General features: G+C 37.9%; 1 protein-coding gene across 1 annotated transcript in view; it reads left to right on the top strand.

Annotated features, from left to right (window-relative positions):
* NAALADL2 (N-acetylated alpha-linked acidic dipeptidase like 2) overlaps positions 1 to 18847 on the top strand; it is a 271223-nt gene that overhangs the window by 230316 nt on the left and 22060 nt on the right. Inside the window, exon 12 of the mRNA XM_086468611.1 lies at positions 16112 to 16205. Coding sequence (XP_086324737.1) covers positions 16112 to 16205 — 94 coding nt within the window. The remainder of the gene's footprint in view (positions 1 to 16111; positions 16206 to 18847) is intronic.

The following is an 18847-nucleotide window of genomic DNA, read 5'->3' as shown; positions in this document are numbered from 1 at the left end:
TTCTACGTTTACAGCTTAAGGTGTAAGTCTACTTCTGCATTTATTTTGTAATTGGGACATGGCTGCCCATAGTCCTTTTCATGTACTTCATGCATTTCTGTTAGAGGCTTTTGGCAGGGTGTTAATTTGCGGAGCACTCTACTTTAGAACTCAGCTTTTCCTCCAGCAGCACATAGGTCTTGTGTGTCACTCGTAGAAGGCACAGGAGAAATATGGAGTCAGGTATGAAAAAGTGGATAGTAAACAGGAATAAATACAGTCATTTGATTTGCAAGTTGACGCTTGTCATTTACATGAGAAGGCAAAGAAAACAGTGAAATTCCAGAGGTCATAAGACCAGTACCTTTTTAAAATTTCTATTCTCAGCTTGGACAATTCCCTTAATTTTCATAGAAACTATAGAAAGCACATCCTTGATATTAAGTGAAGTCTTTCTATAAACTTTTGAGTTTTATTCCAATGCATGAAGCAACTCAAGCTGTTTGGAGAGAAGGTAACCAAAGTTTAATACTGGCAGAAGAATTTTTTTTTTCCTAGGCTTGCTTTAATTTGTTGGAGTCTTTATTCGAAAAAAATTTAGCGACCATTTATTCTCTACAATTTTTGCGTGAGGTTTTCCAAACTAATTGAACTTAAGCTAAGCAACTCATTAGTAAAGTCCTATGTGTCCAAACTTTTCATTTTTGGGGTGTGTGATTTACATGTATTTTCCTAAAAACAGAACAAAGCAAAGCTATTGGGAAATATATACTGTGCTAAAATTCTGAAGTCTCATCTGATCCATAACTGTGTTTCTTGGGCTATTTTTACCCTATTTTCCGTAGCTGTAGTGGACTTTCAAGCTTCTATTCTTATATGACTAATGGATCTTAAAAATTATTAAACTGTGTCTTTGAGAATGAAAAACTAGTAACTTTAAAATTACTGCGTGTTCCAATAATCGTAGCTTTCATAGTGTCTCAAAAGGCAGCAGAACTAGAAACCTTGCTTTCAGAGATCATGTAGGAAATACTTAGGATGATCTTGAGTCACATGATTTTAATAGAAACGTTTTTAATGTTAAGAAGTAAGTTCTTGCTCACTTTCTCCCAGTTTGGCTGTTTCAGGCCACTGAGACCGAGTTGTGTTGCTTTCACTGCAAGGCTTAGTAGTTTTAATTCAAAGACAGTAATGAAGAGAAAAATGCAAAACACACCCTTTACACTGCTAAACAGCAACAGTAACAGGTTTGTGTGGTTTATAAAATGTGTTGAACTGCCTAATCCAAAACTCGTTGAAACCGAATGCAAGATTGATTAGGCTTTGCTGACTTTTTTCTTAATCCCTGTGAAGTAAGGAAGATGTCTTTCTCAGAGTAGCAGATCGTGAGTGAAGGGATAACAGTATCAGAGCTGAGATATAAGAGCTAAGGTTGCCTGGTGTCCACACACATCTTTGAGCCAGTAGTGGCTTTTGAAAGATTTTTTCCCAAAGCCCAAGTTCCATTTTCAGAAGTGACTAGTGGTACTGGCAGATAAACGGTTTGGGATGTTGCTGGCTTGCTGACTCTTATCCCTTTTAGTTACCAGCTTTTTTTACTACCTGTCATCTAACCTGGGGTGGGGAAACACGCACTCCAGTTAACATCTCCACCGACCCAAGTACATTCTTCATAGCAGATAAAAGCCAAAATTAATTCTTGAATTTTTTTCCTTTTGTTTTTAAAGTCAGGTTTCAGTCACACTCTCTTTAATCAGTAAGGCACAAGAGACACGACTCTTGTTGAGAGTTCTGCTGACCTTGACTGTTTAAGGTAATGCCTGTACATAATGTGGATGACTACACATCGTTCTTTTTATTGGCATTAGTTTAGATGGACTTTGTGACATAACATGCTGCTGATTATCTTTTCCCTCAAATATGAAATCAGAATGGAAATAAAATGTCATGGATGAGATACTACGAATTGTTATGATAAATTGTGCTAATTGAAGTTAGATTTCAGGACATATGAATTACCTCTACTCGTTAGCTGAAGATAAAGAACTTTGAGGTCATTTAGTTCATTCCTGCCAGTACAGTACACTTACTTCCTTTCTTCCGAGCTTGTGTTCAACTATCAAAGCAAAAGGTCTTTTGCCACCTTACTTGATGAACTGTTCCACAATCGAGAATGACCACTCACAATCTTTCTTCCTTCTCTTATTCAACAAAAATAGTTGAATTTCCTGTAACTACTGTATTCTTAATTTCTTTGATAAAAGACGCCTTTATTTTGAGATCAAACAATTCCAATATACATTAGCACTTTAATTATAAACTACAGAAAGATAACTGAATGAATAGGGCGAAGAGTCTTTTAGACTAGCAGGGCTGACAATTAAAAAGGCTTTTTTCATGACTTGCAGCATAGCCTATTCTTTTTTTGTTAAATATGGCTATTATTGTAATTGAAGATTAATAATCACTAATAGCTACTGGGCTCTTTTAATGTAATGTTCTGCACAAATAAAATCCTCTGCTTAGATGGTACTAGCCTCCCCCTTCATCCCCTCTTGTACAAATGTGGCCAGGGAGGTTATCCTCCCCCTCTACTCTGCCCTGGTGAGGCCACATCTAGAGTACTGTGCCCAGTTCTAGGCCCCCCAGTTCAGGAGGGGCAGGGAACTACTGGAGAGAGTCCAGTGGAGGGCTATGATTAGGTGACTGGAGCATCTCTCTGATATGGAAAGGCTGAGAGACCTGTGGCTCTTTAGTCTGGAGAAGAGAAGACTGAGAGATCTTATCAACATAAATATCTAAAGGGTGAGTGTCAAGAGGATGGGGCCAGGCTCTTCTCAGTGGTGCCCAGTGACAGGACAAGGGGCAACGGGCACAAACTGGAGCGCAGGAAGTTCCACCTGAACATCAGGAAAAAATTCTTTACTCTGAGGGTGACAGAGCACTGGAACAGGCTGCCTAGAGAGGCTGTGGAGTCTCCTTCCCTGGAGATAGTGAAAACCTGCCTGGACGTGGCCCTGGGCAACCTGCTTCTAGGTGAACCTGCTTTAGCAGGGGAGTTGGGCTAGATGACCTGCAGAGGTCCCTTCCAACCCCTGACATTCTGTGAACTGTCAGTTGATACTTGAGCAGAATAAGCAGGAAAGGCAATAAACTCGACTGGAGACGTATAGTTAAACCTCTGTCTCAGGGACACTTGGTTTTTGTGCAGGGAATACTGGAGCACTGGAGGTAAAATAGACACTACCAAAATCAGCATAATATGGTGGTCTAATCTAATATTGTGTTTAGAGTCTGCTATTCTCGGTATGGAATTTTTAAACATTTGGGAATGAACGGACATGGAGAAGACTACGTGCTGTGTCTTTGGACAACCCTACCGATGGCAGACCCTGACCACTGAGCAGTATGCAATTAGCAGCTCCTTGAAACCACAAGATTTAGAGTGTCATTTCCGATTTTCTTGTTTCAAATATTTTAAGTCAATATTCATGATATGAAATGGGGTTTGAAAGGTGTTAAAAAACCTTAGTTTGTTACCTACTGCTTTCAGCTACTGAGTGAATACTGAAGTCTGTCTTTTTCATTAGGTCCATAAGTGAAAACTATATATTTTTATTTCTCTTTAATACAGTATCAAGTATGCACTCTGATCAAGTCCTCATGCCAGAAATGCCCCGTATCCTTATTACTGGATGAGGCTTGGACGAAAATATTGTTAATTAGGGTTCAGAAGCTGTGCAGCAGTATGGGATACCCAAGAGATCAGAACAGTTACTGTAGGACTTTTTAGTTTCTCTGAATATACAAGCGAAAAACTTTAAAATGTCTTTTGTATTTTTGACATACGATGTAGACATAGTGCAAAATGCTCTAAAAATTTCACTCTGATATCAAAACTCTTTTGAAGATTATTTACATTTAGTTTAAAGCTATTCAGAGTACATCAACTGTCTATATACATTGCCTTTCTACTGCAGAGGGGGGGAAAAAAAGAAGTTCTTAGAGTCTACGAAGTCTTATTTTTAGGTCTGAAAGTCTATTTTTATCCGTAACTGCATCTGTCTTCCATTTTAACATACAGAAGTAGTTTCGGATGAGTTTTTGATCTATTTATGCAAAAATACACACACATACACACGTGCATGCATATATCGCTTTGGATACTGGTAGCACTCCCACTAATTTGTTCACTCAATATCAGTGTCATATTCTGCAGGACTTCCTCTGTTTGGGGGACAATTTATTTGGATTTTACATAGTACGGGGAAATTATGGTGAGTATACACTGATTGCAGTATGCTGAAGGATGTTGTTAAGTATTTCTCCCTGGCTGGCCTCGTGATCAAACCACTTCTCTGCATTGCAATCTCCTCTTGTTTTGACACACTTGCCTTGCAAGTCTTTTTTCTCCCTGCAATCCATCTATAGTGTTGTTGCCAAAGTGATCTTCCTCAGCTGTCCTTTTAATCTTGCCATCTCCTCTTTCAGAAATTCCCCAGGCTCCTGTTTGTGTTGTGCAGCAATTCCAGCTTGTTTTTATTTCTAAATCTTTCTCAAACCTCTTCCCTTCCACTCTTCAGTCTCTTCAACAACATCCTTTTCATCCTCTTCTTTCAGTACAGTCATCAGATCTCCATGTTGTTGTTACCTGTCAGGAAAAGTCTCGTTGTCTGTTTGCCCATATTGAGATATCTTCCAATGAACTCATTTGTTCCAGAAAGTTAATCTAAAACTGAAGACACACAGGCATTCAGCTATGCCAAAACAAAAGTGGAATGACTAGCAAGAGCAGAAGCTAACAAAAATATGGTGCTTACCAACAAGGTGAGTCCTGAGCTTTGGGTTGTTCTTACAAGGCTTGTCAGATGGTCTCAAGTAGCCTGTGCCTTTCATATGCCATATCCCCACTTCTTTGTGGGATTCTATTGGATGAGCTTAAGATAGGAGAAAGGCTTTTAGAGTAGATGTCTTTTGAATTGTTTTCTGAGACACATGTATTTTTGGTGCTTAGACACTAATGATGATTATAAATAGTAAGATATTTAGAACAGGTAGTACCTGGAGAACCATGGTGCAGTACTGTAGGTAAACATCGGGGTGGGGGGTTTTTCCCCTCTTAACAGCAACTACTGTCGTTTGAGCAAGTAGTAACATTTCCTGTAGTGTTGTAAGATTATATGTTTTTAAAATGTGCTTCTCTATTTAATCTTTGTTGTTGCCATTATATCATCCTGCCTTTATCATTTTAATACAGCGCCCACATAAAGATAGGGTGCAGTGGAATGAAATGGCCATCATAATCTTAGTAACAGGTGTATTATCACAGCTCCAGATGTGGTAATAAATCTCAATTCTACCTTCAGATAGTTTGAATTTTATTGCTAAGATTCCTTATGTATTTCAAGGGCTATTCTATAGCACGTTCTTCTGAGTTTTCTTTCTCTGTTTATATAAATATTCTGTGATGAGAAACATTATTTGTTAGGACTTTATTCATTGTTGTTCAGGGACAAGTTTGAAAGGTAAGGGAGTTTCTTTTTCAGGTAAATAGGTAGCCTCAGGAGCATGCCAGCTAATTATAAAATACTTCAGTAGGTACATCAAACCGACCTGGGATTCCCTAAGGCTCAAAGAGTTTGTCAGACTTGGCATTTTCCCCAAGCCTGAGGGGAGCTTGCTTAATCTGAAACATAGTCATCTTTAATTAATGTTTTCTTTTTAAAATAAAACAACCAATGTTCCCCCACCTTTATTTGTTAAGTTATACTATTTAATTACAGGAGGAGGTTTGAGATCTCCTTCTGAGGTTTAAATTTCAAATTATTAATGTAAGTCAACCGATTACTTCTTATTCTATCTGGCCTGCACAGTATACATTGAAGATTGAGTATTTTGACTTGAAAAGAAGTGTGAGAAATTTGCAGACATTGCATCTTTGAACTACGATACTATTAAGAAGCTTAAATACCGTTCTGTCTTGGTAACTGCTGTGCAAGTATATCCAAGAGCAGACTCTAACCCTAGTTGAAGTAATTGCCTAACAAGGAAATTGAGCCTCTTTGTGGATATTGCAGTATAGCCTGGTATCTGGGGGTAGCCTCAGCACATTGTCCATCCAATTCTCCTCTGAAGTGGAACGTGTCTATTAATGTTTGTGGGTCTTTTCGATGAGCTGTATACTACAGAACTATGTATTGTCAGCTTCCCTTAGCTCCTCAGCACTGTGGTTCACTAGCGTCTCTCCCTCAGGGCTAGTCTGTTGTGTTTAATGAACATCAGTGCTCCAATCCTGACTGATTAGGGTGACCTAAGTGGAAAAATTTGAGGTACCTTTGCATCAAGAAGTGGCATGAAATATCTTAGCTTTTTGGGGGGGGATAGGGAAACTTTAATATGTAATATTCTCATGAATCTTTTCATAATGCTTATTCTGTTGAGTCTATGCTGAATTGATTGTCCAAGTTTTCCAAGTTTCGCCAGGAACCATTGCTTCAGCCCCTCATTGGTGCTTTTCTTCAACTTCTAGACTCAATTTCTTCTATCCCGTTGTCCTTGGTGCTCCCCAAATCCTGTCTGTCTGTCTCTAAGGATTGACTGCTGCCTAGCATACATTTTTCTTTCAGTATGGCCACTTAGAAAGACATCATAATTGAAAATGAAATTCAGGCAAAACAGAGTATAGTTTAAGGCCCCTGTTATAGGATTTCCTCATCCTTTTCTCACAAATCTCCATAGTCAGGTCTGAGCCATTTTGAAGGTCATGCTATGCAGTGAGATTTAAGGATGCTGGCATGTTAACACATCTCAGTGTCCTGAGATCATGATTGTTAACACTGAAAAATTGTATAAATGAAATAGGGATAGATGAGGAAAAATAGTAAAAAAACTGTGTTGGAAGAAAAAGAATAAAGAACATCAAGGAGAATGACTGTTAGGTACTGAAGCAGATTATATGCATTATTTTAATTAAGAGTGCCTAATAGTACATATGGTTTCCTTTGAATAATAATTGCATGCTGATGAAGTTGATTAGAGACTTTTTTTAGGAGTTCAATTAAATCAAATCCATTTCTGTAAAAGGAGAGTGATTAAAAAGATGCTATCAAGCTCTAAACTGAAAGCTGTGGTTGGAGCTTCCTATTGCAGATTTCTTTATTAATGCACTCCTCTGATGACTATTATCTAGTTTTTAACAATGCCACAAGTTTCAAACTGAGTCCTGCAGATTCAGCAGAGGAACCGGCTTTACAGATGAAATAGAAACTTTGCAAGTACTTGCATGTCCTTGAATGTATGATCCTGGGATTGGTCCTAATTCAGGAAGATTCTTGGTTCGTGCATATATCTTGAAGCATATGAGAAGGTACTTTGATTAATTAGGACTGTAAGGCAACATACTGTTTGCTGGGCTGATTTATATTTCTGTAGAGTGCTTGTGAACCTGGGTGATTAAATGCAGACTTGCACTGCTGCTTATTTTATCTGCTAGTCATTACTGTCTGGCTTGTAAGGCTCATAGACCAGCAGGACCCAGCCAACTGTCTGGCAACTGTTAACAAAATTATCAATTATCTTGCTGAGTCCTATCATCTTGTGCTTTGATTATCCTGTATCGTGAGTAAGGAGAGCTGGTTGTGCTAACAGCCTGATTGCAGTCCTAAACACATACATAAGTCAGGGAAAGGTACTGATATTCATTAACTGGTAGCAAACACAGTGAAGGCCTTTAGTAGCACGAAAGAGCACGATGTCCAAGCTGTTAATCACAGCATCCTGTGTTTTCATACTGGTACACAGGAATCTGCACTGATATGTCTTATCTGTTATTCTGAGATAACATTTACTTTCTTTACCTTAAACTTTCCTTTATGGCTTAAACTAGAAAAAATACTTAACATTTCTTGTCCTAAAGTGTGTACACTGTTAGCTAGCTGCATGTCTCATCCTTCGAATGTCTGTATTACACATGCAAATAAATAAAGAAAAAAACCCACCAAACCCTATGTAATTTTGGTTTAAGGTAGTAAAGATCTGTCCAAGATGCAATTTGCCACTGATATATGGAAATAAATTTTGCTTCATATTTTATTATATACTTTTCTTTCTACTACAACAATAACTAAATCTGTTTCCTCAGGACTGCCTGTAACCAGCTTCAGGCAGTTAACATTGCTCCTTTAAAAAGGATCTAGCACCAGTTTCCCCTTCCTCCTGCTATAGCTGAAGAGGGTCAGAGAATGAAAGCATTTAAAAGGTCACTTTCTGTGCAATGATGGCATCTTAGTTTATGGAAATGCTACGTGCAAATCATTCAGCTTTAAAGCAAAATTTTCTGTATTTGTCACACTCAAAGTCTGCAGCTGGTAACCAGAGCAACCTGGCTTTAAAGTTGGAGATAAAAAAAAAGAATTAACACTAGAACAAACTTTTAAAATTTTCTTTAAGAAATCTAGCGTGAGGGTTTGTTATGATGTAAAGATTTGTAGAGTCGTCGTATGACCTCTTCACCCAGAGCTCATGAAGTGCAGAAGAGCATTCCATTGTATCCTTTTGCATGCTCATAACTGTGCATGCCAGGGAGAAGTCTAATTGACTAACTTTTTTTAACAAGAAGCTTGGATCTAGTGGCCCTTCTGGAAGTTAGTTCGACACTTTCTTTGCACCTGGATGCCACTAGAAGTTGACATAAATAAATACGAAATACATGATTATAAACTCTTTTCGAGATTATTGCTACTCACCTGCATACTTCAAAGACAGGCACTTGAGAAACTCTCCCTTTCTAGCTACACTTCTACACTGCTAAACTGCCCAGGTAAGGAACAGTGCCTTACAGTTAACTTCATGGTTTCCTGTGTTAGCATTAACGCTGTGTATTCTGCACGGACATAAAGTTGCTCTGCCTCAATTCCAGACAAACCAGGTTGAGTACAAGTCCCTTTATGCAGTGTCAAGCCTACCTTAATAAAGTTGTTATCTTGGAAGTTGAGTTAATAATTCCCATTCTCTGCCGCCGTGGTAACTGCCACAGTGGGCCAGACCTCAGCCTGGTTCCCAGGCTCTGACCGTGGCTGGTGACGAACGCCTCAGAAGTGTAGTTCTCCTGTGACCAGAGGAGCATCATTTTTGGTAGTCAGCAGTGCACTGCCCGCATGAGTCTGTCTAGTCCCGTCCAAAAACTGTTTGTGCTCTTGGTGCCAGGCACGTCCCATGGCGGTGACGTCCCAGAACACAGTGATGTCTCTCAAAACACAAGGCACCTCTGCCTGCTCTGTGCTGGGTGAAGAGAGGAGGATTGCTCTCTGCCACTCTGTGAGGAGCGGCATGATGACCCTTTGATGTCCTCACTCATATCTTCTTCATTGATGATCTAGGTAGAAGGTAGAAGTGAGTGGAAAGAAAATCTGTATAGCCTCGCGGAGTTATAACCCAGGGCATGGGGTATAATCACTCATTAGAAATTAATACAACTTAAAATACATTTGTTTGTGTACACATATTAAATGATTCACATAAATGCATGTAAATAGACACAATATATATATTTCCATATACTTTATGTAAATATAATTTAAAATGTAGGCTTTACTACATGTACACGGAAAACAAAGCAGAGATAAGCATGAGTTTTTTTGTGCAAATAATCGAAAGCAGTGGGATGAATGATCCCTCCCAGCTGTGAGTGACATCTATAGAAAATGTACTTTCACTGCTCTGAGTTCTGTGTATCACTAAATTGGCCAACAAATTAGATTTTAAGCGAATTAATCACTTAAGAGAATACATACATTTGACCTTAATTTCTCAGTGCCTCAGAATCTCATCATGAGCCATGTAGAAAACGTAGCATATGATCATGTAAATGGAGATCTTCTGTACTCCAGAGTAAGTGCCCAAGCTACCATAATTCTGGCATATCTGAATCTGTCGCTTTCAGGATGCCTAATGCTGTATGGAAGTGGTGTTTGCTGTGCACAGAATACCTGCAAAGAGGCAGGATCCGTGTGTTGTTCACTGTCACTATTACTTCCTAATCAGTATTTCCTTTACTGGGAGTAAATAAAACAATATTAAGTGATGGAGGGGAGTGTTTCCTTAGTCAGAAACAGCTATCTGTTACAAATTACTATGCTCTAGTTCACCCACCGTAGCCGTAGACTCATCGTACTCTTTTCTCAGAGAGCCCTCTACTGACCTAAAATACAGTGTGTTGAACTGAATGTCAGGTACCTCAAAATATCGTTTGACTTGTCGTGTGAATACATGCCCTGGTGCCAAGGTAGATTTCAGTAAGAGCAAAACCACATATGGTACTGCTGAATTTTTGAGAAGTTCTGAATTTTCAGTAATTGACAGCTTTAGTGCAAAGCAAACATGTTTGTGACCAGATTTCTGTTTGTCTAATCAAGGGAGTGTGGTTCTTCAGAAAAGTGATGGGTCAAAGAACTTGTTGTTTTCTTGTGCTCCTGCCTCTGACTTTTTGTGTATGAGTCAGTTTACTTTTTTGAGGAGTGATGAATATAAGAAAAACAACTGTGGAGACTGATTATGCAGGAAAATTTTCTACAGTAAATTGAGAGCCCAGTATTAAAAATGCTCATTAATTTATCATGAGTCTCACGATTACTGCAATTCATCCAGTAGTACTAGGTGCTGAAGTTATGTTTTGCTAGGGAATCACAGATTTCATTTAAATAGACTTAATTTTTCATGCTTAATTAAAAATATCTGATAGCATGAAGGAAGTCGGGGCAGGGTGGGGGGAACCAGCAGAAAGCAAATTCAGGAAATTTGCCTGTATTATCAAAATAGTTCTTTAATTTTGCAGGGTGGAGAGGTTAGGGAAGGCTGATTATTTTAACATTTGTGATTGCTAACGTTGTGGTTCTGAGAGGGGATCTTAATATATGCAGAGATTTATTCCTTATTTATGTGAGTGTGGACACTGAAACCATTGTTTATGTTTGGGTTAATGTCGAAAGGTCTCAGCAGGTCACTGCTAGTCAGTACCTGTGGAAAGAGAGGCCCCTTGATGCAAAGAGGTGAACACCTGAGTTTAGACCGTGCAACAGAGAGCCACAAAAGTTTTCATTCACCTTTACAGGAAAAAGGTGAAAAAAAGTGTTGTTTTCAACACACTGTTATTGATCACCCTAAACAGCACAGGGTTTTTCCATGCTCATCCATGAACCCCATGGATAATGTGTGACGGGAGAGGTGCAAGGCGTGAGGGCAAACGTGACTTGAAAAAAATAATGCCTGATGTCAACAGAAATTGAGGCTCAAGAGTTCAAATGAGTTGCTCAGTGTCACACACACTGATCAATTACAAGGGTTGTTTGAGTCTGGAGTAGGGACTCTTAGATACAGAGGTCTGTTGAGTCTGTAGTTGGGACTCTACGCAGGTCTCCTATGCTGCCTTGTTACATTATCTGCTTCTAATATGAGTTGTCATGTTTTTGGTAGATTAGCTGCCGTGTGTATTCTAGTTTTCTCTAAAAGTGTACAAGTATCAGTAGGGTAAAGTGTTACTAATGTTCATGGAATAAAATTACATAATAAAAACCTGAACTTTATAGAATGCAGGAAGGAAGAAAAAGTATGTTGCAGAGGTGTATGGCTTGAAATACAAGGAGTTGCCACTTCACAATTCAGGTTTCAAGTAGCTATGTCTAATTCATTCCAGCAGGTAAAATTGGAGTACAGCACTACTGAAGAGCAGTGTTCACAAAAGGATAAACATGGCAGTTTACCTGATTTTTTGAGTTACGTTGTTTGTAACTTGGCATATGAAGAGATCTGAGATGTCTGTTTAGATTTTAGCACTCTTAATGTGACTAAAAATGTCCTAAAGGCTCAACACGTACACCCACTGAGGTTTACATAGCGCAAAGGCTAGATATAGCACACAGTTCCAAATTTCACTAGACAAAAAAACCCCACCAAACCAAGACTGGCATGTGAACTTCTGTGTTAAAGAAACTGCCTGCGCACTATATGCTGATGTTTATTCTAGCAGATTGATCTCTATCATGCATAATATCTTCATATCCACTAAATGTGTTTTTATTTTATTCATCTTACAAGTTTGTCATCATATGACAGAATGGAAGATGGGTTGCCATGCCTGCGTTGTCTGTAAAACCCGATAACATTTAAGATGTGTCTCTGCAAGACATGATCAATAACAGCATGCCCCAAAAGCAAAACTGAATCTGTGTAACAAAGGCTGAGTGGAGCCTTTCACATTTGTGTGTCCTGGGTTTTAAGTATTCAGGGTTTTTTTAAATTTTGCATGCCAATAGACGTGCCTTGAATGGTTAGCAGGCAGCCTGGATATTTGAGGAAGCAAGTTGCCTTGAAAACTGAGTTTAGCACACTGAAAAACCAGGTGTGACATAGCCAAAAAAAAAATTCCGTGATGAACTCCTCAACTCCATTTTAGTTAGTTTCCTTATTTACATTGTAAAACAGCTAAAAAGGTAAAGGATATTTATAATTTATATAGATTAACATATTGTGTGTATTTAATCCAGTCATTATTTGGAGAGTGGTGCAGATCCACCTGATGTCCCTGAGAGCTGATTTCATAATGAAATTATAAAGGTTCATAAGTTGGGAAGAAGACATAGTTCCTAATGAGTAGGTTATAACACTTTGGAAGAGAGAAGAACCTATGGCTTGATTCAGTATCACATGACACTTCCTAAATGATCTTTAACACCAGCATTTTTGCAACTTGGTTTATGGGGCTTTCTTTAGCTTTTGGGATCTGCACGATGTCAGAGAGATAAAGGCAGTTACAGTGGTTATTTTCTTCCTGCAAAGATGTTTGTGCCGTAAAGTAAAAGACCTTGAAAAAGTGTTACCTTGATGTAAACTTACTTTGAATACTCCAATTTACTTTGCAATATACACTATAGCTACAATTATTGTAATTTTTTATATTAATATTTAAAGTGATTGGAATTTCATTAAATACATGTTAGCTTACTGAAGAATTCCCAAAGCTGAGTGCAGTGGAGAAGTTATTCATTATTTTTTCATTTTAAATTTTATAAGGAAAGCATTTCAGAATCAATTAGCATTTGAACTGTAATTTTTTTGTTTAGACTTGATAATTGTGCAAATGTTACATCAATTATTGTGTGTGTTGTGCATGTATTATTACGTATAAATGTTATCTGAGAAGTTATCATTAATGTTCAATATGGGAATAAAATCAATTACGCTGCTTTAGCATTTCAGTTTATGAGAAAATTGTTGTCTTTACTCTTTGCTAAGTTATTCTTGCATTTAATAATTCAATAGTCAGTCTGAACGATTTTTCAACAGGGAAAAGGGGTCAGAAGCTTGTCTTTATTTTCCGTGTATATTCCATGTTGTACTCAGGGGAATGGTATATCCAAAAATAAGACTATAAATAAGAAATCAGTAGCCTTTTCTGTCTTGCTGCATTATGTGGGTTTGATATATGCTTCTGCAGCATTATTACTTACTCTGTTCAAATCAATGCTCTGAGCTTTTCTTTTGTGATTGATTTCTTCCAGATTAGCCTGAGAAGTACGTGATTTAATAAACACCACCGTTACCTGTTCGCTAACACACAAATGTCAGCAGTATTACATACAGAGATACTATAAAGTTTCCAAAATGCTTTAGTCAGTCATAAGATTTTGATGGTGTAACTTTATTTGAATAGGAAAGAGAAAACAACTTTGGTCTTATGTAGTCAAAAGCAAAATAAAAGTGCTTGTAAGAAATAGAAATAAAGAAAGAACATTTTAAAATCAAGCCAGGTTCTGTAGGAGACAGCGGTGAAACGGAAAGATGCTTACTAGAGTATTCTCCTCTTTAATGCCACTTTCATGCCTCAGAAAAGCATTTTTTCCATCCTATTGTCTTATTGTCATAACAGATTGAAAAGTATCAGTAGCACTGTATAGCTGTATGTGTCCCTCCCTAAAATATACCTATGAGTATGTATCTTGCATTACCATTTAGTGATGGTTTTTGCAGAAATGGGGTGTCAGGGGAGAATTCAAATGTTTAGTGTGATATAGTACTATTTAGGATTCAGAGGCTTTAGGCTCCATGTAGAATGCCTCCTCTTTAATAGGTTGTTATTTCATTGCCACAGTTGCTTTTCCATAACAACTTACAGGTTGTTAACGTTTTGGGCAGCTATCTCTCAAAAGAGTTCCGTGCAGGACAAGGAAGAATTTTGGATGGCATTTGGACATTTAGAACCAGATTTTTTCCAGTTGCTTATGGCTGGATTGTGTGAACCTTGTTTGGATACAGTTTTGCACATATTTCTGTTTGCCCTAACAATTGGGTTTTTTATATTTCCACAATACCTCTCTGATATTCCGAAGATCACTGTTTTCTAATGCTTTTCAACCCAGAGATTCTTGTGTGTAATCACTGATAGAAAACATAGTGGCCTTCAGGTACTAATGGCCTGCACAGTTCATAAGTTTGGAGAGAAGTTTCTTGACGGGTCATTGTGTTGAACTTACCACAGATCTCAAAACACAGTATTTTTCATCTTCCTTCAGGTTCACTCTTAGTTCTTTAGTTTTCCTGATAATGGCCTGTCATATCATTATTCCTTCCTATTTTTTTTTTCTCACTGTATATATGGCAAGGTTTTTTTTTCTTCATGCCTTTTGCAATATTGTATTCTCTAGAGGTAAATCTCAATAGCTCATAGTATGTCTCTGCTCAGATGTAGGTTGCAGCCTGTTATACAGTATGTTCCCTCAGTCTCTATACCCAACTCAGTCTGTGGCCAGGTCATTTCTTTAATGCTTTCATAGAAATGTTGTTGGGGTTCTATTAATCTTTCTTCAGGAAACTTGTATTTCTGATATTACCCTGTTTTCATCCACTTTCCTGGGAGATAGTTTTCCTTTTCAATTGCTGTACTGTTGTTTTTAATATTACTTAGGATTGTTGTCTTTTCCTACTACTTTGTATTGTAGCATTAAAATGCTACTTTCAGCACAGCAACTACCATATTGCTTTTGAAGGACAGATATTATTCTAACCCCCTCAACACCTTGGGAAGTATTGTACAAGATGATTCTATTCAGTCCACATTTTTATCAACACGATCACCCTCACCTGCAGCCATCATTCCATTTTAGAGCACAGCCCTACAGCTATTTTTTCCCTTTTTGCAATATCAAGATATGAAGAAGATGAATGAAAGTTTCTTGCATGTTTTTGTCAGTTTGTTTTTATAGCTCCCATGAACAGCAATGGACTTGGCAGCCTAGAGACTGAAATCCTCTGTTTAATCACAGGCTAGGTATAGTTCAACAGAAAGGCATATTTCTATACACAGCCCCTGTAGCATGTTTAAGCCTTGTGCTGGACTGCCTGTCTTCTATAAGTGAAAGAAAGCACTTCAGGCCAGTCAGTCCCTGGCCTCATCTCTGGAACTGTTGAAAAGAAGCGCTCGTGTCGTTGAGTTTCATGACAGGTACTAATGTCTGGTCTGGGTTGGACTGAGAATTCCCTTTCACGCATTTGGGAATTTCTTTCTCTAAGTTACTGAGAGAATGGAGGGTTCTATCCGGTTTGGAAGTTGTACGTCTCTGTGCATCAAGTTGTCACGTATCTCTTCAAAAGGCAGTAGGTTTTCAGGTCAGCTTGCATTTAGCCGTGGGCTTGACCTGAAGCTCATTAACGTCTATGATGTTTGGTGGTTGTTTTTTTTTCCCTTGTGTAAACTCTCAAAATACAGTAACTAAAACTAGAGAACTAAGTAAAACAATAAACCTCCTTCCTCTTTTCAAAATGTTGAGATGTTTTATTTGAGAACAAAGCAAAACTGAGGTCCTTCAGAGAGTCCTGCAGTATCCTAGGTCCACAGAAGAAGCACTACACAGAATTCTTTTATGTGGTCATAAACTGTAATCTCATAACATTTTTATTGTTGTATCAGGAAGGCAATGGTCTAGGTCGTACTCCTTTTCACAAAGATGTGTTTATGGGGTTTCATTAATTTTTCCCTGAAAATCCAGTGTAATAAAAGTATGTGCTATTCCAAAAGAAGTGCTGGCTATTAAATCTGCTAGAAATTATTTGACTGTTTTGTGGGTTTTTTTGTATTTTTCAGCTAACAGGACAAGTGACTTTGCAAATTGCCAATGAACCAGTTTTGCCGTTTAATGCCCTCGACATCGCATTAGAAGTTCAGAACAGTCTTAAAGGTAATTTTTGTTAGAGGAATATTGTTCTCCATTAATGCAGAGGAAAAAAAAAAAGGATCATCTACTCCCTAACAAGGATTTTCAATTTCCTTTTGAACGATAGCCAGTGATTTTACTAGTTAAGCAGTGTCATTATATAATGCTAAATAAACCACCGTTTTTCTTGCTAAATAAAGCCATAAAATGTTTATATTTCTTTTGATGTTACTATGTCAGTTAAGCAATAATTAGGATTGAATTCTCATCATCACAGTCAAAGATTGCAGTCAAAGTCACTTCTGTGACTGAATTTGGTTTTAAATCCTTTCGGGGCTTTGTTCAGTACAAACAAGAGAGGGCTTCTAACCCTGTTGCCATTTGGCTCCTTAATTTTCACAATCATCTTCCTTGTTTGCTTATTTCACTAACTCACCTTGTTGGCAGAGCATGCCAACTTTCCTTCTTTTTCAAGCATGACAAAGCACAATAATTTACCAATACTTACTGTTTGAGTCAATTAAGCACTGAGACCCTGGAAGCTCTGTATTTGAAACTGATCTTGGTGTGTTTGGGACAATGGTTTGGGGTTAGGGAGAGGGACAAAGGAGTTCCTAGTCAGGAGTAAACAAGTGACTGGGAAACGATGCAGATTCAATTCTCATAGACTCTGGGTTTGGCAGTGTTTGTGAGGTGTAGGACGAATGCCTTGATATGAGACCACTCCATCAAGATTGTGGAGCCGTTACTAATATTCCTGTGTTGCCTTCTCATTTCTGGCTCTTTCTGTTGTCTTGTGGCCTTTTAGGGCTTCATAAATGAATGAGCATTCTGCAGTCTTTTTGTCATATGCTGACAACAGAACCTAATGAAGCCAGTAGCCTTTTGCTAGAGCTGTTTAAGGCAACACAGTTAAAGGGTACCATTGTGCATTCCCTTTGCTTCTGGGGGCTGTTTGTTGTTTGTTTTTTTCTCTACAGTTGGTAAAAAAACGTTGATCTGTTATAAGGAACTAAACCCATTGTGTGTTACTGAGACATTCTCTGCTACTATCTAGACTACAAAAGAACAATAAACCTTCTTATCAATTATGAAAATAATATCTGTCTTAGCTCCAGTCCTGAGGACTAAGAAGGGAGAGGAAGTCTAGGTTCTAACACTGTTTAGTGTCACTCATCCATTTAAGCTTTCTCCTTCAGTATCATCTGTCTTCCTCCTCCCATTTAAGGGAAGCTGTCATGTTTCTCCTACAGTTTCCTCATAACTTAGTGTATTCAAATGAGATCCAATTCTCCCTCCTTTTCTAAGTGATTAGTTGCAAGTAGGCTGGATGTGGAGAGCACCTAAGAGACTTAGTCCTTAGAGATTAAATCTTCTGATAATATAGCTAACAAGCTATTTGTGTACAAAGTGAGATATTTCAGAAGCTGGTATTCCGGTCAGAATTCAGTGAACTTAAAAGGAATGGTAAAAGGTACATCCCTGACAAGAACCCCCATGAAGTTTGAAATACTACTCCAAAGCATGCCCTTGTTAGAACCTCACAGTGGAAAAATGTGAGATAGGTAAAACCATATTGTTATTTTCTCTTCTTCAATTATGTCTCTGATACAGACTGCCTGTAGTGTGCTAAGGCCTTTCAAAACTGATTTTTCTATTTACACGTTTATGGAACTCTCACATTGATCTGTTATGAGATAGAAGTTCTATAAAATCACATGAAAACTTTACATATAGTTTAGTGGAATATGACATCTCAAACTTAAAGATTTTTTGCAATCTTGAGATGCTGCCCCTGCATTTCATTTACTCCCTAAAGTATCACTGTTCTGTAATACACATTCATAGAAGTATGATACCTTTTCTTGAATCTTTGCCATCAATCTTTGTCAAGACCTGGGAGTCGCTAGGCTAGCATCGGTCTGGAATTAGTGAGCATCCAAAAAGACAAGTAATTTTAGCTCTGTTGTGCCATATAAACATTGGTTTAGTTCAGCCTATGTACAACAGGGGATAATCATCGAATAAGAAGTGTGGCTCAGCTGGTATTCCTTCAACTGAACATGAGATCTCAGGTATTGTTCTTCCTTTCTTCTTTATTTTGAGTAACAGGAAATTTTGTTTTGAACTGACTTTTTTTTTCCTCAAACTTCTGTTAGATCATTTATCTGAACCACTTCAGGGGAGGGAAAATTATTTTCTAGTCTGTAAGGCCAGCAGGATACATTTTCTCCCAGCTGTTCACTTCGGAGTTTTTTTTAATGACTTTCATGTCTCATCTATCCCTGACTTGTGTCAAATAACAGTTTATTTTTATTTTGGAAACCAATAAAACAATAGTCTTTTTCCTTTTTACTTAAATGAGAAGTTTTACTTTTTAACATGGCTCATGGATTTCCTCATTCTTCAAAAGATTTTATGTTGTCTTAGATTTCTAAGACTTTATGTTAGGCTTAATTTTGTGCCTATGGGATCTAGTTCAGCCGATCACTTAAACACACGTCCTATTGCCTGTTGGACTTTCTCACGTTCTTGAAGCTAAAACATATGTGTAAATACTGGAGTCACAGTTTTGCAGTCTCCTGGATGTCCTCACAAAAGAATGCGTGGGTCTTAATATTTGTTAATATTGCGTTCATTTGTGATTCCATTAAATCTGTAATGAG

Source organism: Leptosomus discolor, chromosome 7, assembly GCF_034619465.1.
Source record: "Leptosomus discolor isolate bLepDis1 chromosome 7, bLepDis1.hap2, whole genome shotgun sequence".
Lineage (NCBI taxonomy): Eukaryota > Metazoa > Chordata > Aves > Leptosomiformes > Leptosomidae > Leptosomus > Leptosomus discolor.
This window is presented reverse-complemented; position numbering and strand designations above follow the sequence as displayed.